This window comes from Amphichorda felina, assembly GCF_050947745.1.
Source record: "Amphichorda felina strain 45539 chromosome Unknown scaffold_5, whole genome shotgun sequence".
Taxonomy (NCBI): Eukaryota; Fungi; Ascomycota; class Sordariomycetes; order Hypocreales; family Bionectriaceae; genus Amphichorda; species Amphichorda felina.
In genome coordinates, this window is record NW_028145045.1 from 1,601,837 (window position 1) to 1,628,249 (window position 26,413).

Here is a 26,413-nt window from a genome sequence, read left to right on the forward strand (position 1 = left end):
TGTGGCCACAGTCATAGATAAATGCCTTCGAGCAGGGGTCGTATTGGGAACTGCAAAGACAGCATGGACCTGGAGACCCTGAAGAGGCCGTGCTTGCTTGCTTGCCCAAGGACGACTTTGACACAGTCCTAACACCAGTAAGTATTATGCAACCACCCTATCAACTTGACAATTCACCCCGAATCCGCAATGGGTCTCCTTGTTGTCGGAAGGCTTCGTCGGGCTATTGCATGTATTACTATTAGCTAGATGCTGCTTCACCAACACGTGCTTCCGGCGTAATGGTTCAGCCCAGTCAATTGATCGTGTCCCCTGCAGATTTCCCAGATTTCCCAGATTTCCCAGGTTTCCCAGATTTCTCCGACAGCACCCCGCCATCATGTGCCAACAACGCCACCTACTCGTAATCAATACGATATTTCTATCTAAAGTTAGGCTTCGAGGCAAACTTGTTGAATTGACGGATCTCAAATAAGCCACTATCTGGAGCCTTTTGCATAGCGGGTGTCAACAACGACAGATGTTTGTATCTCTGCCTTTGCGTTGTCTAGCTGGCATGTGACGATTATGACTGGTGCGCCTCTGGGAACACGGAGTTGCGGATACCCAAGTACAGATGTATGTACGAGTACACATATTACTTGTAATATAAGTCACAAATTGATAGATTAGCGGGCATTGGATACGACTCACCACATTGGAAGATGATACCCTCGTTAACCAATGTCATAAGCCATCCCTAGCTATAAGCGCTTACATAGCGCTCCCCTGGGGTACCCCAGGTCACGTTGGTGCATTCGTGGGCTTAACCACCGTCAACTTAGTACCATGTAGGTATGCCGATGCTTGATGCTAATACCACGACAGCGCAAATGGTGGTTGCGTTATAATACTTCGCACGCGGGTTTTGATTCTTGGCAGCCAGGCAAGTAAGCATAAACGTCACTCTAAAGGCTATTGCTTTCCTCCAACCAGGCACAGTCACAAAAGAATAAGCAAACGAAGGCTTCGCTCGGCTACTGGTCTCCATATCTCCCTACTCGTACGGAGTACATTTCATCCCATGGCCCCATAATGGCATGAGCTGCATGACAAAGAGTCGCCAAGAAGGAAATGCGTCTGCTCAGCCACACCTCCTAATGCCAGTAGGAGCCAATATGACGAGGCGACACGGCGTCTGTTGGCGACAATATGGGGGGAAATGAAATGGCCGTCGCTATATGAGCCGCTGTCAATACTCATCAAAGGGAACTGAGCTATTGACCATCGGCAAATGCCATTTTGAGAATGAACCCTGTCTACTATTGCATCGAAGTGGTATAATGTACGTACTCCATACATGGTAGGTGCCCTCGGAACCTCGGGCATGGCCCATGGGCATGGGCATGGGCGCTTCCAAGTCTCGATTGTCGATGGTGGCGGGCTTGGGCGAGCGCCGACTCTGCCGAGCAGACTGGGGGGGCCACTCTGGGTCGAGCCTAGGGAGTAGGAAGGCTATTTACGAGTACGGAGGAGTCTTTGCTGAAACGGGTCCTGCAAGGGTCAAAGGACTTCTCTTCTCCGTGTTTGAACGGCAGTTGTTATCGATCTGGGTTTGTCCGTCACGTTCTTCGGACATTGAGTCATGTGCAGCGGGAAAACCCCCCGCCATGGGAGCAAAAAGAGTGCGTGAAGTGTGGTGGCGTGTTTCTGATTGCGGTGATGGGGACGAAAATATCCAGACAAGCCGGGGACGGCGAGGGACAGTCCAGGAAGGAACGCCCGGAAGGACTGGATCGAGCGGCGGCCAGCGGGGGGGAGACCAAAGTCTAGTGGGTACCTTAGGTACTGGGCGCGCGCTGTACCTGCAGTAGCGCACCTGCATTAGCGCCCTCGAGGCCAACCTGCCCCTGCCCCTGACCCTCCCCCCAAATGGGAAAAAACGGAAAGGGCTGCCAGGGTCCAGGGTCTGTCTGTTAGAGACGGGAGAGCAACATGGCATTCATCCACCTCCAGCTTCTAATACTCGTACGAGTACAATTCGCTGCTTGAACCACATTTGGACGTGCAGCCAGGTGATGCTGAGCATTCTCGAAAGACTCGAGGATGATGGAGCTTTGGGAGCTCTGTTGCCTCGGTTTATGTTTCAGGAGACTTGGCCTAAGCACATCTCCTAATAGGGACTGCACAACTCAACGGCCCTGGCCGATGACCGTTTCAATCCTCCAGATACGACCTTGCGGCACATTTGTAGTGTTCGCTGGAGCTCGAGAACGTTTTCGTCTCAGGCCCGTCGTCTCAGGGCTGCCGTCGTCTTTACTAATATGTAGCATCGTGAGACGCGGAACCGGAGAGCCTACTTCGTCGTGGGAGTGCGTGGGTCCGATGATGGCATCTCATAGGTGGCATCAACGTGGATGCAGTTGTATTCCCGCTCCCCGCCAATCCTCTGAGGCCTGGAGCCGGAAACCCCTGATCATCCGCCAGGTTCCAGGTGGTAAAGAAATACGAACGGCCACGGAGGATTGTCGTGAATCTGGTGGATGAATCTGGCCGCCAAGTGCCTTCTCCCAGTGACACCCACCGAATCAGGTGGCCAGGAGCCTGGATGGTGGATCCCGGTGGTTTTAGGCGGTAGCTGCCTGTGGTTGGATGCCCTGAGCTGCCCTGGACTGCCAAGCTGCTCCTCCTAGCCGGCGACGACACTATCGAACCACCGAACATCGCTCCTCCACCACCCACCCGCCTTAGTCGACATGATGCACTGAAACACCACGAGCGCTGGGCATGGCACCGCCCCGTTTCAAACGATACCGGTCTTGGAGCCAGACTGTCACTGTCTGTCACTTGGCCCTTGAAACCTTGGACGAGAAAAGCAACATCACCCAGATTGGGTAGTCCATGGCCGCTTCGGCAGTGAGTGAGGCTCCTACGTGGAGACAAGGGCCAAGGTCTAGAGCCTAGAGACCAGGTCGCGGGAGCATCGTTACCATTCCCCCGTGCTCCAACGACCAGGGGCTAGCATGGAGCAACTTCGCCGAGCCAATATCGAGCACACCGACGCCTTTGTTGGTGACTTCCACCATGTGGTCCATGTCACCTGCGAGCCAGTGCCCGCCTGATAACCCCCGAACTCCTTGGCAACCGCCATGTTGATGTAACTTGGGGAATATATAGATAGATGCCGGCATGCCCCATCCATCTTCTCCCCTCCTCTCCAGTCTTCCGGTTGTTCTTCTTTCGTTTGCCAAAAACGTAGTCGTACATCGCTGCATCTCTTTTTCTTTGGGACCAAGTCATTCGTTTCCTTGGCCCTACTCCTGTTGACAACTACCTTTGTCACTCGCCTTTCGTTTGATTTTATTCAATACACACTCGCTGGAACAATTGTCTTTATTATGAAGAACACACTCGCTCTGCTGGCTATTGCCGCCAGCATCGGCCCTGCTGCCGCTACAGTATGTTGACCCCCAGTACCAGCTACCTACGCAACTCGACTAACACCAGACCAGTTCGGCAGGAATTTCCACGATGCCGACCGCTTCACCTGCCCTGGCAACTCGGACAACAAGTGCGATGACAAGTTCAAGGGTGGCCTTAACTGGAAGGACCTGATTCCCGGCCGCTTCGACCACTACTCTGGCTTTGACTTCAACGGCTGGACCTGCGAAGACGACTTTGAGGGTGGTGGCAAGATCATCTCCGGTGAGTGCGGCAAGGACCGCTACCAGGCCCCCTCTTTCGGCTGCGGCTCCCGCTCCGGCTTTGACAAGTTCTCCGTCAAGGAGTTCGAGGTCGATGTCGAGTTCGACTGCCGCCTCGAGTTCCACTACGACATGCCCGACGGCACTTCCTGCAAGCACTCTTCCGACTGCAAGAAGGGCAGCAAGAACAAAATCCGCAACACCCAGTGTGGTGGTGCCACCGACGTCCACATCATCTTCCCTGAGCAGCCCGACAAGCCCAGGGATACCTGCAAGATCAAGATCCCCAAGATCGACTTTGACTGTGACGACAACACTCCCGAGGAGCCGGAGAAGCCTGACCATCCCGGCAAGCCTGACCATCCCGGCAAGCCTGATCATCCTGGAAAGCCTGATCATCCTGGAAAGCCTGATCATCCCGACAAGCCTGATCATCCCGACAAGCCGGATCACCCTGACAAGCCCGACCACCCTGACAAGCCCGACCACCCTGAGGAGCCCGAGGAGCCTGAGGAGCCCGAGGAGCCTGAGGAGCCCGAGGAGCCTGAGAACCCCGAGGAGCCTGAGGAGCCCGAGGAGCCTGAGAACCCCGAGGAGCCTTCCGTCCCCGTCCCATCCGTCCCCAACACCCCCGTGCCTTCCGTTCCCAACACTCCTGTGCCGTCCGTCCCGGTCACCACGCCCTCGCCTCCCGAGGTCACCACACCTCCTGAGATGACCACCTCTACCGTCTACACCACCACCACCAGGACCATCACCGACTGTGGCCCCGAGGTTCCCGACTGCCCCGCTCACGGCACCACGGTTGTCACCGAGACCATTGCCATCAGCACCACCGTCTGCCCTGTCTCTGAGGTCCCTTCGGCCACCTCGGATGAGCTCCCTGAGGTCCCCACTGATCTCCCCGAAGCCCCTCTGCCCTGCCCCGATGTTGTTCCCAAGTGCCTCAACACCTGGCTGCACATTGTCAAGGAGTGCAAGGACAACCTCGATGCCAGCTGCTTCTGCCCCAACAAGGAGTTCGTCGAGGAGACGTATGCCTGCCTGTACGCCCACGGCGAGACTGACGACATCATCTCCGAGGCTGTCCAGTTCTTCCAGGGTATCTGCGCTCCCTACATCCCCCAGAACCCGGGCATTGTCACTGGCATTGACACCATCACCTCCTGCATCACCGTGACTGGCACTCCCACTGTCACCTCGGTGCCCTACACCACCATTGTTGTCGAGACCACCATCACGGAGCCCTGCGTCTCGGACGGCACCCCCATCCCCAGCAGCAGCACCACCAAGACCGTCTCCACCGAGATCACCGTCCCCGAGGTCAACATCCCCACCCAGCCCGCCCCGGCTCAGTCCGATGAGCATCCCGTTGCTCCCTCCACCCCTGCCCCCGCACCCACTGGCCCCGCGCCTACTGCCCCCGCCGCCCCTACTCTCCTCACCACCACGCCCCCGAGCATCGGTACCATCAGCCAGTCCATCCCGACCCCGACTGTCTCTCAGCCTGCCCCCACCGGTGGCGCCGCTCACGTCCGCGCTGGCATGGGTGTCGGCCTGGCTGTCATGGTCATGGCTGTTGCTCTGTAAGCGGGCCGACCAGCTTCCAACTTCCCTATTTTTGGTTCCCGCGCATAGAAAAAAAAAAGGACGATCGAGTCTGTATAAACAACAAAGCACATGTACTAGCTCCCTTCTTCATGGAGGCAGCCCATACCCTTCTTACGATCCTTACGAATAATAAGCATTAGTGTACAGAAAGACTAGGGGCAGATTTTGAGGCGGAATATTGGACGGTGGAAATTTGCCAGGGAGATGTGGTTAACGCATCATATACCCCCTGCGCTGGTCTTGGTAATATTTAATATCCATATAAATGGAAAATCATGTGCTCAAATACCTACTCATATGCAGCCACCTGATTGTGAAGACCTATGATCCGGGTAATGAGCTACTCTCAGCCAAAAAAGGGGTAGTATGCATACTTTGCCGAATGAGTGTTCGGGAGGGTATACCTCTCTTTGAAGCAGCAGTCACTCTATAAAGAAGGCATCGGGTATTAACATCTTGCACGAAGACTCGAAGTAAAAAGTAAAAGTCAAATTCCCCGCTCGCTCGTCTAAGTAATACTATTTTACAGCTTGGACCCCTTCTCCCTCCGAGCCTGCTTCTCCTTGTCACGCAGCATCCGCCGCAGGATCTTGCCGCTCGCGCTCTTGGGGATGGCCTCGATAAACTCGACGCCGCCCCGCAGCCACTTATGCCTAGCCTTGTGCTCCTCGACGTGCTTGGAGATGGCCGCCGCCGCGGCGTCGTGCGAGTGGCCCGACGCGTCCTTGGACCTGACGATGAACGCCTTGGGCGCCTCGCCGGCCCGGTCGTCGTGGACGGGGATGACGGCGCAGTCGTCGACGAAGGGGTGCGTGAGAAGGTGCGCTTCGAGCTCGGCCGGGGCGACTTGATGGCCCTAGGTGGGTATTTTGGTCAGAGAGAGATGTGCTTTCCCCCTCCCCCCAACACATTGTAGGATGTAAGGGGAGGGATGATGTGTGTGGCTTACCTTGACCTTGATGAGCTCCTTGATGCGGTCGACAACGACAAAGTGCTCGTGGCCGGCGGCCGAGTTGCGCACGAGCACCTCGTCGCCCGTCTTGAGCCAGCGCCCGTCCTCGTGCCACACAAAGGTCTCGGCGTTGGCCTTCTCGTTGTGCAGGTAGCCCAGGACGATGGAGGGCGACTGCACGAGCAGCTCGCCGCGGGACTCGTGGGCCGTCACCTCGTTGCCGTCGGCGTCGATGATCTTGGCCTTGAACCCGGCGACCAGGGATCCGGACGACCCGATCAGGGGGTCCAGCTCGCTCGTCATGGTCACCAGGGGTGATGCCTCGGTCATGCCTGGGATATTGTCAGTGGCCAAACTCCTCCAACGGTGGGGTGGGGGTGGGTGGTGAGAAATGGGGGCCGTCTCCTTACCGTAGCCCTGGCCAACATGGAGGGCGGGATACTTCTTCTTCAGGTCCTCAACGAGCTCGCCGCCCAGGGGCGCGGCGCCGCTGAAGGCGAACCGCACGCTGCTCAGGTCGGTCCGGTCGCACTTCTCCGGGTTTGCCAGCATCTGGATGAGGATGGGGGGGACGACTGCCAGCTGCTCGATGCGGAAGCGCTCGACGGCGGCCAGGAACGAGTCGAGCTCGAAGCGGGGCAGGATGATGACCTCGTCGCCGCGGTGCTGGCTGAGGAGGGCGACGAGCGTCAGGCCGTAGATGTGGCTGAGGGGCAGAAGCCCGAGCATGACCTGCGTCTCGATGCCCATCTTCCTCCTCGCGGGGGTGTCGTGCAGCTCGGCCTGCATGACGTTGGCGATGACGTTCTTATGGGAGATCATGACTGCTTTCTGCCAGGCGAGAATTATTAGCATCTCCTCCTCCTCCTCCTCCCCCGCCTCTCCGCTGTCCGGGGCCGGTATATCGGTCAGGAAGCACTTACAGGAAGACCAGACGTGCCGCTGGAATAGCAGAGGTAGGCGACCTGCCGCTCTCCCTGGCCCTTGATCCACTTCAGAGGCGCGACGGGCGGCAGGCTGCTCCCCTGGGCAACCAGCTCGTCAACGGTTGTGAAGGGGGCCTTTGTCTGCGCGCCAGGCATGGGCAGGATGAAGATGGCCTCGTCGGGGATGCCAACGGCCCTGGAGGCCTTGAGGGCCGTGTCGAGCAGCGGGGCGCAGGTGAAGAGGGCGCGGGCACCAGATGAGCGGAGCTGGTGCTCCAGCTCGGGGGCCGAGTAGGCGGCGCTGGCGGGGGAGACGATGCCATTGAGACGGTGGACGGCGTGCGTGAAGGGGATGTAGTCAATCTGAGACGGCGGTTAGCAACCTCGGGCAGCCCAAAGAAAAAGGGGAGGGGTGTGGGATTTCGCTCGGGTTGCAGTACCGTGTTGAGGGAAAACAGGCAGATGACCCTGTCCCACTCTGTGCCTTCGTTGAGATCAAAGGCCAGGCGCTTGCCGATGGCCCTGGCCAGGTGATCGGTGCGGCGGACGACCTCGTGGGCTGTGTAGGTCTTGCCCGACAGGCCGCAGGTGTAGGGGTTCCGCGACTTGGCCAGGGGTTGTTGGCGGTGCTTGTCGTTGCTCATGAACTCCTCGAGGGAGATGGAGTCGGGTACCTCTGCGTGGGGGTCAGTATAACAGAGCTGGGATCGGGCACTGGCGGCGCAGAGGGGAGACTCACCAGGCAGCCGAGGCACCCAGGAGGGAGGGAGGAAGACCATGATGGGCGGCGGCGACGAGAGTGAGGAGGGCGAAGAGGGCAAAGAAGAGGGCAAAGAAGAGGGCGAAGAGGGAGAGGAGGGTGCGGAGGGTGCGGAGGGTGCGGAGGGTGCGGAGAGTACGGAGTAGAAGAAGCCTCCTCCAGGTGACCCAGGGGTCTGGGCATGGGTACCCTTATAGTATTATGAAGCAACACACATGGTAGTAGTTGGTATCCGTAATCACTGCAGGTAGTAATAGTAGTGCGTACCCGTCAAGGCCGAAACCATTGCCGAGGACATTCCCCAACTCCCCCAACGCTGGAGCCACCAATCAATGCCACCATTGCCAACCGCCAGCCGTGGTGGATACAAAAACCTGGGGCTTATGGGGGTTGAAGAGGGGATCTTATGGGAGCTTATGGGGGCTTATGGGGGCTTATGGGGGCTTATGGGGGGTTATATGGGGTGGTGGACGGCGGGGCTTCGAGGGCTGCCAATGCCATGGATGGACTCGATCACCCAATGGAGCTCTGGGCTGGGCGAGTGCTCGTACTCACTTCGTACGAAATAGCAGTGTTGCCGTCCACCAGTGCGCGGATAAAAGCACAGCAGTCTTCGACAACCGGATCACAGGTATGGTATGCTTGGCCTTGGTCACCGGATCCGATGTGTGTCTCAGTCGCTGTCAGCCATCTCGACTCGCCTTGAATCGCCTTGTGGCCCACCCTGCTGTCAGTATCCGTACTAGCTAGTATTACAAGAACGGTAAGAACTTCGGGGCTCTCGCCAAGACAACGTGGACCGCGTGGTCCTGTTTCACTGCGACCGCTACAGATCTACAGATCACCAGGTGCCAACAAACGTGGTGGAATTGACTCCAGGCACCAGGGGCTGGGCTGTCCAACGGCCACGCACGCGACGGAGAGTTTCATACCGCCCGAGAACAATTCGCTCGCTGGGTATTGTTCATAGAGAATCATCACAGCACATTGATCATCCCGCCAGCCACCGCTCCCATCGTCAACAGCACCAGGCTCAATGCCTGGCCGTGCACACCCGCGCCCTCGTCGTCCCCATTGTCTCCATTGCTTCCATCACCACCATCACCACCATCCCCATCGTCTCCATCGTGCCCATCGTCTCCATCGTCGTTCCCCCCCTTGTCATTCTCACCACCCGGGCTGTTCGTCTGCGTCGTTCTCGCTGTCGCACTGCCACCGACAGTCCGAGTCGTCACCAGTCCCGTCGAGCAGCCACGGTCAAACGACGGGCACGACGTGATGGTGTAGGTGGTCGTGTACGTTCCCGTGGGCAGCTCTTCGCTTTCCGATTGTGTTGCGGTGGGCTGCCAGCACCCCCGTGTCAGTGATCCGTACAGAGGAGACAGACAATGGATCAAACATCACCGGAGGGGTAGGGGGAGGGGTAGGGAAAACTCACCACTGGCCCGCCCGTAAAGAGGGCGTCGTCCTCGTCGCAGTTGCCCGTCACATCCGCCAGCGCATCGCTCCCACTGCCCACGGCCACAATGTCGTCGTCGCCGCAGTTGGCCGCCTGCGCAATGTGCACCGCCTCGTTGTCCCAGTCAAAGACGAAGTAGCCCGCGCGCAGCACCGAGTCGCCCAGGATCTGCTGGTCCTCGGTGATGACCAGGCCGACGGCGCAGTAGGCCGACATGCCTCCCGAGTCGAGGATGAAGTCGCGGAAAGGCACCTGCACCTCCTTGCCCGCGAACCCGAAGCTGACGCTGCCGCCGCTCTCGCGCGCCTCGCACGGCACGTAGTAGTAGCCCTCGCCGTCGTCCACGACCCCCAGAGCCTGCAGGATGGGCGCCGCCGCCGCGTAGTGCATCCGCGTGAGCGTCGACCCGGAGTCGAGCATCACGTTGCGGTCCGGGCCCTCCAGCTCGTACGCGTACAGCTTGTCCAGCCGCAGGCCCATCGTGTCCAGCTCCACCGCCAGCCGGAACTCGCCCTGCTGCCCGCGGATCACCGGCAGCGTCTCCAGGCGCCCGATGAACTTGCTGCGGTCGACCCCTCCGTAGATGAGCGCCCCCGTCTGCGCCTCGGCGTGCCGCAGGTCCAGCGCGAAGAGCCGGCTCTCGATGATGCCCTGCTCAGCCATGCTGTGCAGCACCATCGAGTACGGCTTGTCGCCGCCGAACCCGCGCTCCACGTCGGGCGCGAGCCCGAAGATGCCCTGCGACTGGCCCTCGCTCGCCGTGGCGACGCCAAAGGTCTGGTTCACGATGGTGGCATCGCCGAGCGTGATGGTGTCGCGGTAGTACTGGATGTTGACCGACGTGAGCGTCTGAGGATCTGTTGGGTCGCCGTACGTGATCTCCCCCCGGCCCAGTGGTCCCACCGCGGGAGTCTTGGAGTCATCCGGGTCGTAGAATCCATATGATAAACACTCCTCAGCCTGGTACTGCGTGCCGGCGGTGCTGCAGTCGGGATTGACCCACAGCTCGTTGGACCCCGTGTCGACGAGGACCGTGATAGACTGTGGGGGAGTCCCAAACTCGACTGCACAGGGTGCAGGGCTGCGTCAGACAATTCCTTTGCTACACGAGTTTTGTTTTTGGCTCCAACCTACTTTCGGTCGCATAAAAGAAGTCCTCGTTGTCTAGGACGGTCAGGATCGGGTCCTCGCCGTCCCTCTTGGACTTGCGGGCCCGTTCCACCGTCCCAACAGGCACCTTGAGGAAGCCATTGCCCTTGACGGCTCGGGGGAAGCGCCCAGCGTCCACCGCGTTGCTCGCCAGCAGCACCAGTGCCAGGAAGAGTGTCAGCGACTGCATCTTGACGAGTGTGCTGGGTGCGTCTCGGCGCCAGGACGAGGCCATCGGGACGTCCAGCCAGCCCGGGCGCCAGGGTCCTGCTCAGCTTTATACATGCATATCAATAGTACGGGTGGAAGGGGAAGGGGGGCTGTTGGATGACCCGACTGCATGTCACTACTGCCTTGGCTTGTCACAGCCAAGCACAGCGTCCACGGGCTGAGGGCGATCAGCTGCACCCTTCCGTGCGGCACAGTGCCACGGTCTCATAATTGACGACGCGGGGAGGGCGGTCTCGCGATGATGTGTTGTCCATGATCCATTGGTCTCTTGGTTTGGCAGTCCAGCAGGAGACTCATACGACCTGAGATATCATCAAGAAGTCGGATAGTAAATTCGAAGCTTTTCTATCCAACGTAGCTGCGAGTTCTGATCGTCGCTAATGCTGACCTTCAGCTTGAATGCAGCTGTTGGAGGCCCCTCTGGTGCGGCTGAATGCATTGCATTAGTGGTGGCGCTTCTTGGTCCTTGGGTTGCCCCCAGATCGAGACTCCCCAATGCTTATTTGCACCTCATGGCCAGGCACCAACGCACCGCTGTCGGTGTCTCGTACTCGTAAGGGTGAATGTGTGGTGCCAGCCTGAGGCGGCAGTATTGCGCCCAGAGACGAGGGAGCTCGCTGTGATAGCGGTTGGTGTTGACGACAGCACAGAAGACGCATTTGAGAGCCTCCGCCTGACCATGAAGACTCTATAACCATCCCATATGTAGTATTATACAGGGCATGCCATCTATGATGCATTTATACATCCAAGGTCGTCGCCTTGGCTCCATCCCAGCGTCCCTCAAGCCTTGCCTGTCCCAGACACCAGCAGGACGACGCTCGCCAGCTGCCTCATGACGTCCTCCTTGTTCACGTCGTGCGTGTCCTCAACCTCTCCCCACTGCCCAGCCTGCCACGCCACCTCCAATCCCGTAGCCGTGGCAGCCTCCTCGGCGCCAAATCGTCCCATCGTCCCTGGCTCCCCAACGTTGGCCGAGCCCTCGCTCCACTCCGCCACGAGCCTCGCTGCCGCGATCAGACTCTTGCCCGCGAGGACAGCCCGCTCCAGCCCCGCAATCTCCCACGCGTCAAGCCCCAGGATCCACCCCTTGACGACGTCCCGCATGCCCTCGCGCTGCGGCTGGGGGAAGATGGTGTCCCCGTCCAGGACGGGCCGGATCTCGACGCCCGGCCAGACATGCGTCGTCAGGAACGCCGAGACCTCCTCCGCCGCCTTCTTCTGCACGTCGCGCAGCGACTCACCGGCGTCGTTCCTCAGGTCGTAAGGCCCCGCGGGGGGCGCCCAGCACAGCAGCGAGTCCGTGTCCAGGTACCGCAGCACCGTCGTGGCGATGGCCGCGCGGATCTTGGAGTCCTCGGGGGTCTTGGCGCTGTCGTCGGCCTGGATGTCGAGGGCTCGGCAGACCAGGCTGGTCAGCGGGATGAGGTGCTGCCTGGTGGCCTCCTGCGCCGAGGTCAGGAGGTCCCACTCGAGCGCGAGGGCCGACGCGAGGTTGGTCTTGGAAAGGGGCAGTCGGATGATCTCCTTGGTCTCGGGGTGGCGCAGTGGCCTCTGATCAAGCTTCACCTCCAGGGCGCCTTTTCTTACCGTTAGCATTGGCCCCGTATCCAAGTTGTCAAAGGGCAAGCAAGATCCCCAGGTAGTGCCATCACTCACCATCGATTTCGCAGACCCGGACGTCGGTCCAGAACCTGCTCTTCAGCGCATAGGACTTTCCATCCTTGCTGCTGCGGATCTCTTTGGCGTGCTTCAGGACCTCTGCCTGTCTCCTGCGGCGCTCAACGCGCTGGTACGCGCCGGCGGTAGGCCCTGCCGGCGCCTCGGGGGGAGGACCGGTGCCGACGATGGGCGCGACGTTTGCACCCCTGGCAACGGTCGAATGGATCGGGCGGACAAACCGCGCGGCATTGAGCAGCCGCGGCACCGACCGTAGCGGTATTCGAGCAGGTGGCTTCATGTCTGCGTGGGGATGTTGAGTGTGTAAGTGTGGGTGGTTGACAGGCCGGGCCAAATTTTCGGGACCAAGTAGGCGCGAATCGGCGCTGCGAATGACATCAGGCGTGGAGTTGGGAGCTCTGACTCGGTCGAGGAACTCAAAAGGGGGCCCCGTCCAGCCCCCAGACTGCCATCCCACCAGGGAGCCCACCCCCGTGGGCTCAATGATTTTATTATGCTACATCGTAATCTCCAAGACACTGGACTGAGGTAGAGGCGGCCTTGATATAGTATGCCTTGGCGGCGGTCTTTGTTTAGTGGTCGTCTACGGTTCCGAACCAAGTAACGGTTCTTAGGGATTCACCTACTACTATTTTCGAATGATGTGAAGATAAACCCGTGCCATTGGGAGTATTACGCTGGTACTTTCCACGATTACTCAATTCTTCATCAGTTGGTTATTATTACTTTTTAACTCGATATGAGAAGGAATACTTGGCATGTTGATCATCGTTGCAATTCAACGTCCTTCAAGCTACCTACGGAGTAAGCTAAAGAAGACACGACGCACAAGTGGTGGGGCTCGCCAGTCATGCCATCACGTGATTGCACCTCCCCATCCCTGAGGTCCCTACGGGCGACGTGGTGATTCCTGGCCATGCCCCCGAATTCCCATCGACAACGGCTACGAACCACGTTACCCCCGACCTAGCCGCCCAAGATGAGCTACGGCAAGAAGGACGAAGATGCCGATCTGGGCCTGGTCAAGGTGGATCGTACCCAGGTCTTCCAAGAAGGTGAGAAAGGAACAATCGCCCTGCGTTGGCTCCCCACAGTCCAGCTAAATGGCGGACAGCCCGACTCTTCAACAGTTCCCCGATCCAGCCGCGAAGATGTCGCATTCTCCTGACCAAGATTGCCCTTCTCCTCTACACGGGGGAGAAGTTCCCCCAGAACGAAGCCACGACCCTCTTCTTCGGCATCTCCAAGCTGTTCCAGAACAAGGACCCCAGCCTGCGACAGATGGTCCACCTCGTCATCAAGGAGCTGGCCAACTCGGCCGAGGATATCATCATGGTCACTAGTACGATTATGAAGGATACTGGCGGCAGCACAGACGCCATCTTCCGTCCCAATGCGATCAGGGCCCTGTGCCGCATCATTGACGTTTGTGGCCCAATCCGACGCGCAGCTCCCTACCTACCCCAGAGTTCTAACAGTGTGTGAACTAGGCCACCACCGTCCAATCGATCGAGCGTGTGATGAAGACTGCCATTGTCGATAAGAACCCCTCCGTGTCGTCCGCCGCCCTCGTTTCGTCCTACCATCTCCTCCCAATCGCCAAGGATGTCGTCCGCCGTTGGCAGAGCGAGACCCAGGAGGCTGCTGCTGGTTCCAAGTCCTCCAGTGGCTTCTCCCTTGGATTCTCCTCGTCCAGCGGCCAGATGCCCATGAACAACTCGACAATGTCCCAGTACCATGCCATTGGGCTCCTGTACCAGATGCGCATGCACGACCGAATGGCTCTGGTCAAGATGGTTCAGCAGTTCGGCGCCGCTGGCGCTGTTAAGAACCCCGCGGCCCTGGTGATGCTGGTGCGACTGGCCGCCCAGCTTGCCGAGGAGGACCCTTCGCTCAGGAAACCCATGATGCAGCTCCTGGACGGCTGGCTTCGCCATAAGAGTGAGATGGTCAACTTCGAGGCTGCCAAGGCCATCTGTGACATGAGGGACGTCACCGACGCCGAGGTCAACCAGGCTGTTCACGTGTTGCAGCTGTTCCTCACCTCCCCCAGGGCCGTCACCAAGTTCGCGGCCCTCCGAATCCTCCACAACTTTGCCTCCTTCAAGCCCCAGGCTGTCAACGTCTGCAACCCCGATATTGAGCTGCTCATCTCCAACACCAACCGGTCGATTGCGACGTTTGCCATCACAACTCTGCTCAAGACCGGCAACGAGGCCAGCGTGGACCGGCTTATGAAGCAGGTCTCTGGCTTCATGTCCGAGATCACCGACGAGTTCAAGATCACTATTGTCGAGGCAATCCGCACCCTCTGCCTCAAGTTCCCCAGCAAGCAGGCTGGCATGCTAACATTCCTAAGCGGCATCCTGCGCGACGAAGGTGGCTACGACTTCAAGCGGGCCGTCGTGGAGAGCATGTTCGACCTGATCAAGTTCGTCCCCGACTCCAAGGAGGACGCTCTTGCACATCTCTGCGAGTTCATCGAGGATTGCGAGTTCACCAAGCTGGCGGTCCGCATTCTTCACCTCATTGGTCTGGAGGGGCCCAAGACTACCCAGCCGACCAAGTATATCCGTTACATCTATAACCGCGTGGTCCTCGAGAACGCCATCGTCCGTGCTGCCGCCGTCACCGCGCTTGCCAAGTTTGGCGTTGGTCAGAAGGATCCCGATGTTAAGAGCAGCGTCAGGGTGCTCCTCACGCGCTGCTTGGATGATGTCGATGACGAGGTCCGAGACCGTGCGGCCCTCAACCTGAAGCTCATGGGCGAGGAGGATGACGATATGGCTCGCGAATTTGTCAAGAACGGTAAGCAATTCTTCTTGTCCCAAGTTGTGGGCCGTAACTAACCTGCCTAGACTCCATGTTTTCTCTGCCAACCTTTGAGCACCAGCTCGTCATGTACGTCACTTCAGAGGATCCGTCAGCTTTCGAAGCCCCCTTCGACATCTCCAAGATCCCCGTCGTCACAAGGGAGCAGGCCGATGCCGAGGACAGGACAAAGAAGCTCACGGCCACGGCCCCGACGCTCAAGGCCCCCAAGATGGGCGATGCCAAGCCCGCTGCCACCGGAGCCGAGGCTGCAGCATCCGCGTCCGCCCTGGCCCAGCGATACGCCCAGGAGCTGTCGGAAATCCCCGAGATCGACAGCTTTGGCGCCGTCCTCAAGTCGTCGCCGGTCATTGAGCTCACCGAGGCTGAGACCGAGTACGTTGTTACCCTGGTCAAGCACATTTTCAAGAACCACGTTGTCCTGCAATTCGAGATCAAGAACACGCTCCCGGAGACTGTTCTGGAGAATGTCTCGGTCGTGGCGACGCCGTCCGAGGAGGACGAGCTCGAGGAGGCTTTTATCATGGAGGCCGCCCGCCTGCCCACCGACGAGCCCGGAAAGGTCTATGTTGCGTTCCAGAAGGTCAACGGAGAGAACTCTCTCCCGGTCAGCACATTCTCCAACGTGCTCAAGTTCACTAGCAAGGAGATCGACCCATCCACTGGCGAGCCTGAGGAGACTGGCTACGATGACGAGTACGAGATTTCAGAGTTCGACCTCACCGGCAGCGACTACATCATCCCCACATTCGCCAGCAACTTCAACCACCTGTGGGAGCAGATTGGCGCTTCTGGAGAAGAGGCCGAGGAGACTCTGCAGCTGAGCGGCATGAAGAGCATTGCAGGTAAGTACAATTCCGTTCGAGTGTGGTGTGGCCCCCGCGCTAACCAGATCCCAGATGCGACGGAGCAACTCGCCAAGGCGCTTTCACTGCAGCCAGTCGACGGGACAGATGTCCCCGTCAACCAGAGCACGCACACGCTCAAACTCCTGGGCAAGAGTGTCCTGGGCGGGCGCGTAGTGGCCAACGTCAGGATGGCGTACTCGTCCAAGACGGGTGTGACGACAAAGATCACGGCGAGGAGCGAGGAGGAGAATGTGGCGGCGCTGGTTATCGCGGCTGTGGCATGAAACTAGACAAGCTAGGCGTTGAGGTTAATCGTTGTATTGAAATGGGTGGCTCAAAGTAGGCTGGCAACCGGCATGGCGAGATTGGTGAAGTTTTCTTGTCGCGGTACAGTCCCATTACGATCCCTTTGGCCCCCTTTAGAGTTGCAGTTGCCAGGAAAACATGAATGGTTCACTGCGCGGTTGGTAGCGTTAAAGTGGGAGAAGCGCAAGGTGGCTGGCTGATGATGACTGATGGCGAATTTTTATATATCATCGGGTTATTCGTATCATCAGCAGTATATCTAGACGACGAGGCAGGCTGCAAAAAAAAAAAGGAACAACTGGTCTCGCTTATGATTTAACATTAAGTCCATATTCGCCTCAAGCAATCCTACAGTTTGTATTTCTTTCAAAAGTCCTCTATCTTGGTGACGTGATAAGCCGGCTCCTCGTATGGATGTGCTCTGCATGAATCAGTCAGCAGGTACGGTAGTTGTAAGTAGGTGGTTTGCCCGCTGAACCAGGCCAAACCCACTTCTTGAGTGCCTCGACAGCCTGGCGAGCGACCCCCTCGCCGACACACAGGGTCTCGACGCGCACCTCGGGGGTCTCCTCGAGGGCGCCGACGGAGCCAATGTGCGGGTTAGCGGCGTCTCCCGGGCGGAACTGGCCCGTGCCGGTGGTGGACCAGCAGCACTCGGTGTAGGCGCCGGGTCCCGGGTAGCGCCCGGCGCCGGCGGCGAAGATGGCGGCTTTGCAGGCGGCGACGGCGGTGGGTGGGGCGTAGAAGGTGAGGGTGAAGCGTGCAAGGGAGGAGGCCATGATGGGTGGTTTGTGATCTGCGAATGGTCTTGGGGTCTGTTGGGGAAAGGATAGTTCGTGGATGGGAGGTGTGGTGCGTATCTACGTAGGTACAGAGGGAACACTCCGTATTGGCTATTTGTCGCGCTTCTAAGACTTCGACTAGTACTATACGTACTAGCTGTGACGTAAGTCTACGACCGCACAGCCCTCCTCTTGGCAGCGCAACGATTCTTAGTTCCGACGTACGTACACCTACAGTCGTACTACGTAGTCATCTTCGTAGCTACCACAGATAATCTTCTGCTTCATACCTCAGTATCAAGAAGCAGCCGGGCAACGAGCTGTCTGTCGCCGAAGCTTGAAACAGGTGGAAGTATATTAGTATTAACAATGTTTTCCGAACATGATAGGGGAGCGGTCTATTCAGAGTATTCCGTACCATTTGAGATAATCTGTGCGTCCCCGGCTACTACTGTCCTTGGCGAGATGGTTGCCTACTGTAGACTTGTAGTAGAGATAGGTTGTGCCCTAGCCATGGACCGCTGTCGAACGGTTGGGGCAACTCCACGTCGAACAAGCCAAACCCGCCATCCGAGGTCGATTTGGGTCTGGAGTGTCTGAAGCGAGGCGTACTTTGCGAGGACCACTTCCCACCCCGCGCCGCCCACATACGTAGTAGGGACTGACCCAACCGTAAGACGGGTTGGGGGGTTGTTGCGCTACCGAGGACTACCACTTGAGTCTGGGGTTCAGCTACCGTTCTGAGCGAGGACGGAGCGAGACGTGGAGGTGTCTCGACATAGACAAGCCGACAAATCCCTATGGGCTGGGCAGGTTGTGGAGTTTGTTGGGGTTGACACCGGGTGAGATCTGGGGAGCATCACTTCCCCTCATTCTCCTTCATCATTCTCCGCGACTCCCGTGGGATGTGTGGCTCGCAACCTCGGTCTCCATTTGACGGAGATCGACGCTGAATGATGACAACACTGGCGTTAAATACACGAGGGCGGAAGCCATCACATACCCACAGTAGTTGCTAGTATGTAGGAGTAAAATGCCCTACGGCGCCGGAGGCTTTTTGGTGACTTGAACACGTTCCCCCTTGCATCTTGTGTATCCCGCACCGCTGCTCTCTCTCGCACTGGCTCGGTGCCGACAAATCTCGACAAGACGGCCGCGACTACGAATATGCCAGGAGGGAAACCGGAGCAACGAGCATGGAGAACGAGCGGATCGGCGTGGTGATGTCCATGGATGTCTTCTCAGCGGCATGGCCAGAAAGCTGGGACTGGTGGGACTCGTGGGAGCGTCACCCAGCAGGGGGCTACAGCGCCTCCAGCGGTGGCTCGCGCACTGCCCCAGGGGAACACGGCCTGAAGTGGATGCTGACACACCAGCCCCATACTGGAGCCCATACACCCCATCTCCCAGCGCACGCCCGGCTCCAGCGCTGGCTCTACTACTCGACGGGCGATCTCCTTTCCTCTTGGGGGTTCTCTTCCACCTCAATATCTCGAATCCTCCCGCCACCACCACACTCCCACCCACACCCCTACGGCAACGCGACCGTCCGCTGGTCCTCGCGCGCCCACCGCGAGCGAGCCCCCAGGCGACCCTGTGCAAGGTCGTTGCCTGTCCGCCAGCCCCCAGCCATGAACGCCATCAAGCAAAAGTGCCGGCCGAAGCACCAGGTCCTCGTGCTCAAGTGCTATCCCCGCGCGGCCAAGGGCGCCGTCGATGTCAAGCCGAATAGCAGCGAGCTCAGCTACCTGCTCTTCTATGCGACCAGCCGCCGCTCCAAGATCCAGAAGATTGGCGCCTTCCTCGAGAAGAAGACAGCCAGCGATGCCTGGCGCATGCGCATCGGGTATGTTGCACACTTGGACGGACCCTGGCCTAGCAATTAGCTGACCGAGGGGGGTTCTTCTTCTCCCTCTCTGCGTGTAGAAATGTCCAGGTTACGCTCGGCATCCTCGCCGCTCTCATCGAAAAGTCCCCCAAAGATGTCGCCCTCATCGCCCCCTGCGTCCTCAAGATCCTCGACCTCATCCTCCGCGCCAACGACATTACCATGATCGAGTCCTCCCTCCCAGCATTCCAGGCCTTCTGCGAGCACCACGACGCCTCGTCCCTCTTCGCCGACCAAGACTATTCGAGCCAGTACGAAACAATTGTCCGCTCCTACGCCGCTCTCGCCTCCACTCAGCCGCCCGCCAACAAGGGCCCGCTCACCCGCTCAGTACAAGCCCGGTGGAGGACTGCGGGACTCAAGGCCATCAGGAGTATAACGACCTCGGAGGCCCTGGGGTCCGTCACGGGACGCCAGATTGACATGATCATGCCCCCGATCCTGGAGAATCTGTGGTCCGACAGCGATGACTTCATCGACATGCTCCTACAGCGACTTCAGCTGGAGGAAAAGGTAGACTCGGAGAAGGCGCTTCGGCGGCGAAACAGCGTGGCCACCGTCGGTACAGCTGGTACGGTTGACACGGGGGGCGATGCGAATCCTGTGACATTCTCCGGCTCTCCCAACGACGCTGACCAGCTGGTTGAGGAGGAGATCAATCTTCTGGCAATGCAGTGCCTCAAGAGCGTTTTTGTTGTGCCGAACCGCCCCCAGATTAATGCCGCCACCGCCGCTCTGCTCAAGTTTATCTTTGCCAAGGTCGGCCAAGGGGAGAAGGTAGCCAGCTTGGGAGAGAAGGGCAAGGACGACAGCGGCTGGGCCATTGCCATGTACAACGCCATATCTCGATGGGCCCCCGTCCAGGACCGATACGTTATTCTCGTTGCGGCCATGGAGACTCTTGTACGCAACCCCATCAAGGATGACAAGATGCATCACCAGATGGCCCTCGTCGCCATGATCGACTCCCTCCTTCGCTCCGACATCAACCTCATTGGCTTGAGCGTCATGGACGTCTTGCTCGGACTGGTGCGCCAGATGAGGAAGCTGTTGCGGCCTGCAGGTGGCGTGAGCCAGGGGGAGAGCTTCACGGATGAGAAGCTTGATGGGGATGCTGATGTGGGATCTCCGGAGCGCAAACATCTCCTAGATCGTCTTGTGCAATGCACAGGAGACCTGGCCACTCACGTCTACTATGCAGACCAGGTCTCGGACATGATTGCGGCCATCATTGGCCGGATCAAGTCTACTCGCTCGTCCAGCACAACCTCAACGCCGCAGGGCGAGAAGGCCGAAGGCAACGATGGCGGGCCGGGAGCCTCGGTGGTCGACCTGACGGAGAGCCAGTCTAGTATTGATGCCTCCCTCTCATATGGAAAGGGGCGGGTGTGTGCTCTAAAGGTCATCAAGGCCATTCTCCTCGTTGCCAACCCCAAGACCAAGATCAGCGGCAACATGGATCTCTTGAGGAACCGGGTGCCCCTGCACGTCTGGGAGGGCACACAGTGGCTTCTGCGAGACGCCGATGGAGAGGTTCGGAGGGCCTATGTTGACGCATTTAGCACTTGGCTGGATCGCGAGACGACGCCGGCCGATTTGATAGCCAGGGACGAGTCACTTGTTCGCAATCGGTCCATGGCGAACAACCGTGAGCTCCAGAGTCCCGATCCGCCTCGCCGTGTGTTTTCCGCCTCGTCGACCCGTGAGCGCGCTCCTTGGACGGGACGGAGATCGCATTTTCTCCCCCTGCTCCATGTTGCCATTTACGACAATGCCATCCAGTTTGTCAACTACGAGACGGACCTCACGGTACTCCACATTCTTCTGACGAAGCTTGTCTTCCGCCTGGGCGTCAACTCTGTCCGCTATGGGCTGCCCATGATCTACCGGCTGCAAGAAGCCGTTCAGGAGATGGAACTTCCGGTCCACAAGGTGCGCATTGCCGCTCTTTGCCACGGATACTTCTGGGCGCTCTCCGAGAAGTTCGACTTTGAGGCTTCGGTTGTGGGACGGGCCATTTACAACGAGATCGTCCGGCGACGTAGCAAGGGTCTCTGGGTAGAGAGTATCAATATTCCACCCCCTCACCTTAGATCGGTCGGACTACCAGGCCAGATGGGCTCGCAGCCGACATGGGATATGACCGCACTGGAAAAGGAGAAACTTCTACCCTTCGATGACCGATCATCTCTGGTCGAGTGCATCGCCATAGGCTACGGAGAGACTAGCCGATCGCCACCTGCCAGCCCGGGTGCTTCGCCGGGACGCGCCATGTCTAACCCTATCCTAGGCTCAACAATGAGCCCTACACTGGCTGGGGACCACGAGGAGGACCTTCCAGGCAGCTTCCGCGAGCAGATGCTGACAGGCTGGTCCCGCGAGGGAGTTGCCGCGGCACTCGCGTCCGAGGGCAAAACGGAGTCGCTAAACGGGTCTCGAAGCGGTACGACGGCCACAACTCGCAATAGACCTACCACCATCAACACAGCCGGGATCAATGGCAACGGTCAGACCATCCCATCTCCCTATGGCAGCCCGCGTAACTTGCGGCCACAGTCGGCACGGATGCCTGACCGTGAACGGCATGGCTCAATGGTTAGGCTACAGAATCCGAGCGTCCGAAGCGGAAGGTCTCCGTCGGCAACCGCGTCCAGCAAAGGAGCCGTTGCGTCGGTTGATCAGCTGAAGTTGGTGCTGTCGGGGAGCATGTCTCCCATGTCTCCCCAGGCGGCTGGGTTCCCCACGGTGGAGGATGACAGCGGCGATAGCATGGTCAGCTACGACTACAGCCCGTCGGAGTTGAGCTTCAACCCGGCCACGCAGCAACCGGAGGGTGCAGCAACATCCGATGCCCCGAAGCGTTCAGGCTCCGTCTCAAAAAGAGGTCCTCTATCCTTGAACCCTCCCCACCAGAGCACAGCCAAACTCGACGGAGAGGATGAGGAGGGAGCAGGAGCGACTGTCCCTCCAGTCCCGCCGCTGCCAACCCCTAAGAGCCCCGATGGCGTGTCAATCCAGGACTATGCCTCAAGGGGCCTCAGGCGGAAGCTCAGCAGCCGCGCAGGGAGCCTGAGGATCCAGCAGAGTCGTATATCAGAGGAGAACCCTAAGACGATGGACCTGCAGGAGCTCCTGGGCCACATTGATAGCCACGGGGGGGAGAGCGGGCTGAGCAACGTGACGAAGCCGCCCTACTAGGAACATGTTTGGGCTTGTTTTTGTCCCCCCACCCCCCCTTCTTTTTTTTTCTTTGATCCAGCAGGGATCTATTATTCACAAACGCGGAGAGCTCAACAAGGGAGCTGGCGGCCAAGCATTCACAGCGGGCGACATTAACATTTATGCTTTGCAGATAGATGGAAGGGAAGGGAATTTTGTGCAAGGTTGGCAAGAGGGTATATGTGTGTACTTGTCGGCGCGAGGGGAATGAGGTGTGTGTATTAATAATATAGCAACCACTCAAGCACTACTAACGTATACAAGATGGAGATGCATGGAGGAGAGCGGCCGGAGGCTGTGGTGGGAGAGAGCGACAGGAGAGAAGAGAGAAAAGGATGGATTCAAAAAAGAGCGACACATGACCGAAATCAAATTTCCAAATGTCTTCACCATCTGTCAACCACGAGAAACCACAGCATGTCACCGACCAGTGGTGCTGCGTGTCAATGCGAGCCGACGAGCGAGGGCCAGTGCCAAGGCGAGCAGCGCCTCAAGGGTGCGCGTCTTGACTTCTTGGCTCTCAACAAGCGATCTGCGCTATGCATCGGCGCGCAGCCCAACTGCCGATGACTTGGACATGTGGGGGGGGTTCAGTCCAGTCCAGGGTGGTCGAAAAGTTGATACTACTCGAGGCCATAGCCGCGACGGTGGCCTGGGTGGGGTGAGACAGAACTTCAGCAGAGACCAAACAGGCCGAAACCGGTGAGTTTGTTCGAGGTTCGGTGAATCACTGAATCGGGTCTCTGCCAGCACGGGCCCCCCCAACATGGACGTGTTTGGCAGGGCTGGCCAACGACAGAGCAGGCTGTGTGCAGACGGTCAGTGTCGTGTCAGTGTCGTGCCAGTGTCCATGTCTCAGCCTCTTGCATCTGCTGCCAAATTCAGGCCCTGCGACTGCTGTCTGCCCGTCATTGATGGATGGCCTGAGCCTCCGAGGCCCGTGTTTGCTGCTGCCATCTGCCGACGCCCATCCTGTTGATCTTATTGATCCTATTGACCTGTTTCATCTTTCTTCTGCCTGTGGTTTACTGACTGGTTGGGGCTGTAGCTTCCCGCTACTCGTACCCGCTTCCCGCCTCCCACTTCCCACTTCCCGCGTCCCGCGTCCCCTTCTCGTCCATCCTCGAAGGCGACTTCCTTCTTTCGTCGTTGCTCCCGTCGCTTCACCCCCTTTGGCCATGGGCCCTGCCTGCATACTGGCTTCTCTCGACAACACATCCTGTCCATCAACTCCATGACCACTCGTTTCTCATCTATCACCGCTGACCGCCATTCACTCGTTCACACAGCCAGCATCACAGCACGTCAATAAGAATACCCCAGGTAATACCGATACCATCTCGATATCAGACAGGAGCCACAGGACAGGGCGAGCCAAGGACACGCCTCGTCGAGCCGCCATGGATCTGCCTGAGGATGACCCGTCACACCCAGCCGCCTCTATCCCCAACGAGGCCTACCCTGACGACGCTCCTCCGCCGGGGACCATGTCGTCACCTATGATCACTCCCACCGAGTCTATATGGCCCAGCAGCCGGAGCAACCAAAGCACTACTACCCCTGGTACCACGCCCTCAGGCCAGTCATCCACGCGCCCGACCCTGCCCCCTCTGACAACCAACACCGCCGCCACAGCCTCAGCTAACATCACGGCCGCCGAGCTGCTCCATAGACCGCCCAGCCCCAGCAGCTCACTAGGTCCACCGCCTCCCTACAATGGGAACCCATCCAACGACGTCGAGATGCAGCCCCTGGGGGCCGGGCTGCAGCCGCCTCCTCCCGCGGCCGGACCGTCGGGGCCACAGCCCGCCGGTGGCACAGGCGGTGGTGGCGGACCGGCCTTGCCAGCTGGCAACGTGGGCGCAGCCGGCAACGCAGCTCCAGCTGGCAATGCGGCCCCAGCCAACAACCAGGCACCAATATACTACCATGCCCCCGGAGCCCCGGCCATTCCAGTGCAGCACGTCGGGGCGAACGTTAAGCAGGCGCCTCCCCTCGTGCTGCAACCGCCCCCATACCCTCACCAGGCCGCCCAGGACTTCTACGTCTACTGCTGGCGCACGACAAAGCAGAAGGGGCTCACCATCTTGATCACCTTTGCCGTCGCTGCCCTCGTGCTCTTTGGGATCATTTTTTCAATTCTAAACGAGCCCGACGGCGATGGTGACCCCTCTGATACAGACAACTATGCTTACCATAACAAGTATTACGATAATTACTACAGCCCACATTCATATTACTCTTTCCTTGTCCAGGACATTGTCGACCTTGATTGAGGGATAGAAAGGGCTATTATGGCTGGCTAATAATGGACAAAAAGGGGGCCGGGGATGGACTTCACAAGCACACTGGTCGGGTGTTTCGGGGTGTTTGGTGCATACTGGCGCGGGTTACAAGCATTTTGGGCATTGATACTCCTGGGATTGAGCGTTGCATTCATGGGAAAGAGATAATTGCTTTTTGTTTTGGGTGGACAATTGAGCTGGTCCTTTCGGATATGCGAGGAGACTACATTTCTTTTCGAGTAGCGATATCGAAAGAAAGGGCTTCATGGAATAATACAAGCTACAGCGAGATAATAGTCTGGAGGCTAGGTTCGGCCCGCGACCGTTGATGACGTTTAGCTTCATAGAGTTTTGCGGGTTAAAATAGCGCCTCAGAATAATACTAGCAACGGTCGTTTGCAAAGCATGACTCGTATGGGATTATGAGATCTTCGCTATCGTGCTTTACGTGCCATGTTGACGATATGTTGAATAGGTGACATGGTACCCCCACGGGGGTTCCCCTGACAAGTTGAGAAGTAGTGCGGCGGTCAACTCGGCACCAATTTCAGAGTACACTGGCTCATCATAGACGTCGCAAGGAATACGTCGCAAGGAATCGCGGGCGGGAATGTTCGAGTTAGTCATCGTGTTTTCCGGAACAAATTTCCCTGAGTCGTAGAAGCAGTGGGTTGTAATCGTGCTACTACTGTTCGTGCTGTGTATTACTGTAGTTGTTGAGTTGGGGGCTGGACAGTCAGTCACCCGTCGCTCATATCCGGATTGCTGGCCAGGGGTCCCGTCGATCGTCGGGCAAGCCCGCCACGTGGGATGACATGGACGACTCTGTATCAAGGCCCCATTCTGCCAGTATTATTTGCATCAGAAGGGCGCGGATGTCAAAAGGTTAAGGCTGCTGGGTAGTGGTGCTGAAAAAGGAACGATGCCATGGGACGCATGTGAGTCTGTCATGTACCTAATTTACTACACGCACCTCAAGGTAGTCAACCGCAATGCGATTCGTAGACGAGTGGACAGACGATGCACGTCGTTGCATCGCGATGCCAAGCCTATGCACGCTCCCTTTTTTGGACCCTACCTACTAGTAGATATTACCTACAGACAACGGTGCAGTACGTGCATGGTATGTAGTACTAATAGCCCCCGGGATAATACCTGTGGGAAGCAGCTGGAGTCCGGGACGTTGCGGGCCAAAGTTGGGGGCTTGAGTCGACGGCGCACCCGGTGCCCAAAGTGGAAGCCGGATATTACTATTATATCAAGAAACGGGTCTGAAGATGGAGGTGTGGGTTTTTGTGCTGACCATCACCCGGTCAGGGCGATCGATTCCCATGAGATTCCTCAGTAGTATTACCTATCAGGGTGTTATTGTGAGCAAGCCAAGGGATTGTCCACATTGAGCCCAAGGAACCACCAAATCAACACGATGGAATAACTCTGTTGGGGCTGATGTGATGTAAACGTGGGTGGGCACGACTGGCACTCTTCCTAAGTGGAAGTCCAGGCGGGAAGCGGGCAGATACCGCGCATCGTTGGCGGCCTTGGAAGAGGCAGTGATGGTGACTGTCATCTACATAAGCATTAGTATAGTATCCGTAGATCCTCACCAGCTAAATCGCGGCAACCCGCGGGCGCCACTCCAACTGTTGCGCTACTCGTCGATTAGGGGGATGATACGTAATAGGGGACGTGACAAGACGAGACGAGACGGGGCAAAGTCGTGCAGTCAGGCAGGGATACCTCGGGAATGAAGCGCTGTCGACCCCGGAGCTAGCTTGCAACCAGTGGCCTGAAATGCCTGT

The 26,413-nt window shown here is 58.2% G+C and overlaps 8 protein-coding genes across 8 annotated transcripts; 4 read left to right on the forward strand and 4 right to left on the reverse strand.

The window, feature by feature from the left end:
* Positions 1–3,377: 3,377 nt before the first annotated feature.
* On the forward strand, positions 3,378–5,273 carry ACO1O0_005356 (uncharacterized protein; the record flags this gene model as incomplete). Its single annotated transcript, XM_083194778.1, has 2 exons — positions 3,378–3,437; positions 3,492–5,273. 2 exons carry the CDS (start codon positions 3,378–3,380, stop codon positions 5,271–5,273), a joined length of 1,842 nt encoding a protein of 613 aa, XP_083049691.1.
* Positions 5,274–5,817: 544 nt separating this feature from the next.
* On the reverse strand, positions 5,818–7,951 carry ACO1O0_005357 (acyl--CoA ligase; the record flags this gene model as incomplete). Its single annotated transcript, XM_083194779.1, has 6 exons — positions 5,818–6,150; positions 6,244–6,578; positions 6,657–7,077; positions 7,170–7,535; positions 7,613–7,848; positions 7,912–7,951. 6 exons carry the CDS (start codon positions 7,949–7,951, stop codon positions 5,818–5,820), a joined length of 1,731 nt encoding a protein of 576 aa, XP_083049692.1.
* A 958-nt stretch (positions 7,952–8,909) lies between these two features.
* On the reverse strand, positions 8,910–10,730 carry ACO1O0_005358 (aspartic peptidase domain-containing protein; the record flags this gene model as incomplete). Its single annotated transcript, XM_083194780.1, has 3 exons — positions 8,910–9,275; positions 9,371–10,455; positions 10,526–10,730. 3 exons carry the CDS (start codon positions 10,728–10,730, stop codon positions 8,910–8,912), a joined length of 1,656 nt encoding a protein of 551 aa, XP_083049693.1.
* Positions 10,731–11,554: 824 nt separating this feature from the next.
* Positions 11,555–12,731, reverse strand: atp12 (ATP synthase complex assembly protein ATP12; the record flags this gene model as incomplete). Its single annotated transcript, XM_083194781.1, has 2 exons — positions 11,555–12,351; positions 12,431–12,731. The coding sequence occupies 2 exons, from the start codon at positions 12,729–12,731 to the stop codon at positions 11,555–11,557; spliced, it is 1,098 nt and encodes a 365-aa protein (XP_083049694.1).
* A 699-nt stretch (positions 12,732–13,430) lies between these two features.
* Positions 13,431–16,415, forward strand: SEC21 (coatomer subunit gamma; the record flags this gene model as incomplete). Its single annotated transcript, XM_083194782.1, has 5 exons — positions 13,431–13,506; positions 13,566–13,876; positions 13,942–15,259; positions 15,310–16,128; positions 16,183–16,415. The coding sequence occupies 5 exons, from the start codon at positions 13,431–13,433 to the stop codon at positions 16,413–16,415; spliced, it is 2,757 nt and encodes a 918-aa protein (XP_083049695.1).
* Positions 16,416–16,803: 388 nt separating this feature from the next.
* Positions 16,804–17,216, reverse strand: ACO1O0_005361 (GTP cyclohydrolase 1 type 2/Nif3; the record flags this gene model as incomplete). Its single annotated transcript, XM_083194783.1, has 2 exons — positions 16,804–16,858; positions 16,930–17,216. The coding sequence occupies 2 exons, from the start codon at positions 17,214–17,216 to the stop codon at positions 16,804–16,806; spliced, it is 342 nt and encodes a 113-aa protein (XP_083049696.1).
* A 1,634-nt stretch (positions 17,217–18,850) lies between these two features.
* Positions 18,851–22,305, forward strand: EFR3 (uncharacterized protein; the record flags this gene model as incomplete). The annotated part of the gene is made up of 2 exons (XM_083194784.1): positions 18,851–19,065; positions 19,146–22,305. 2 exons carry the CDS (start codon positions 18,851–18,853, stop codon positions 22,303–22,305), a joined length of 3,375 nt encoding a protein of 1,124 aa, XP_083049697.1.
* Positions 22,306–23,726: 1,421 nt separating this feature from the next.
* ACO1O0_005363 (uncharacterized protein) lies at positions 23,727–24,602 on the forward strand (the record flags this gene model as incomplete). Its single annotated transcript, XM_083194785.1, has 1 exon — positions 23,727–24,602. One exon carries the CDS (start codon positions 23,727–23,729, stop codon positions 24,600–24,602), a length of 876 nt encoding a protein of 291 aa, XP_083049698.1.
* Positions 24,603–26,413: the final 1,811 nt, after the last annotated feature.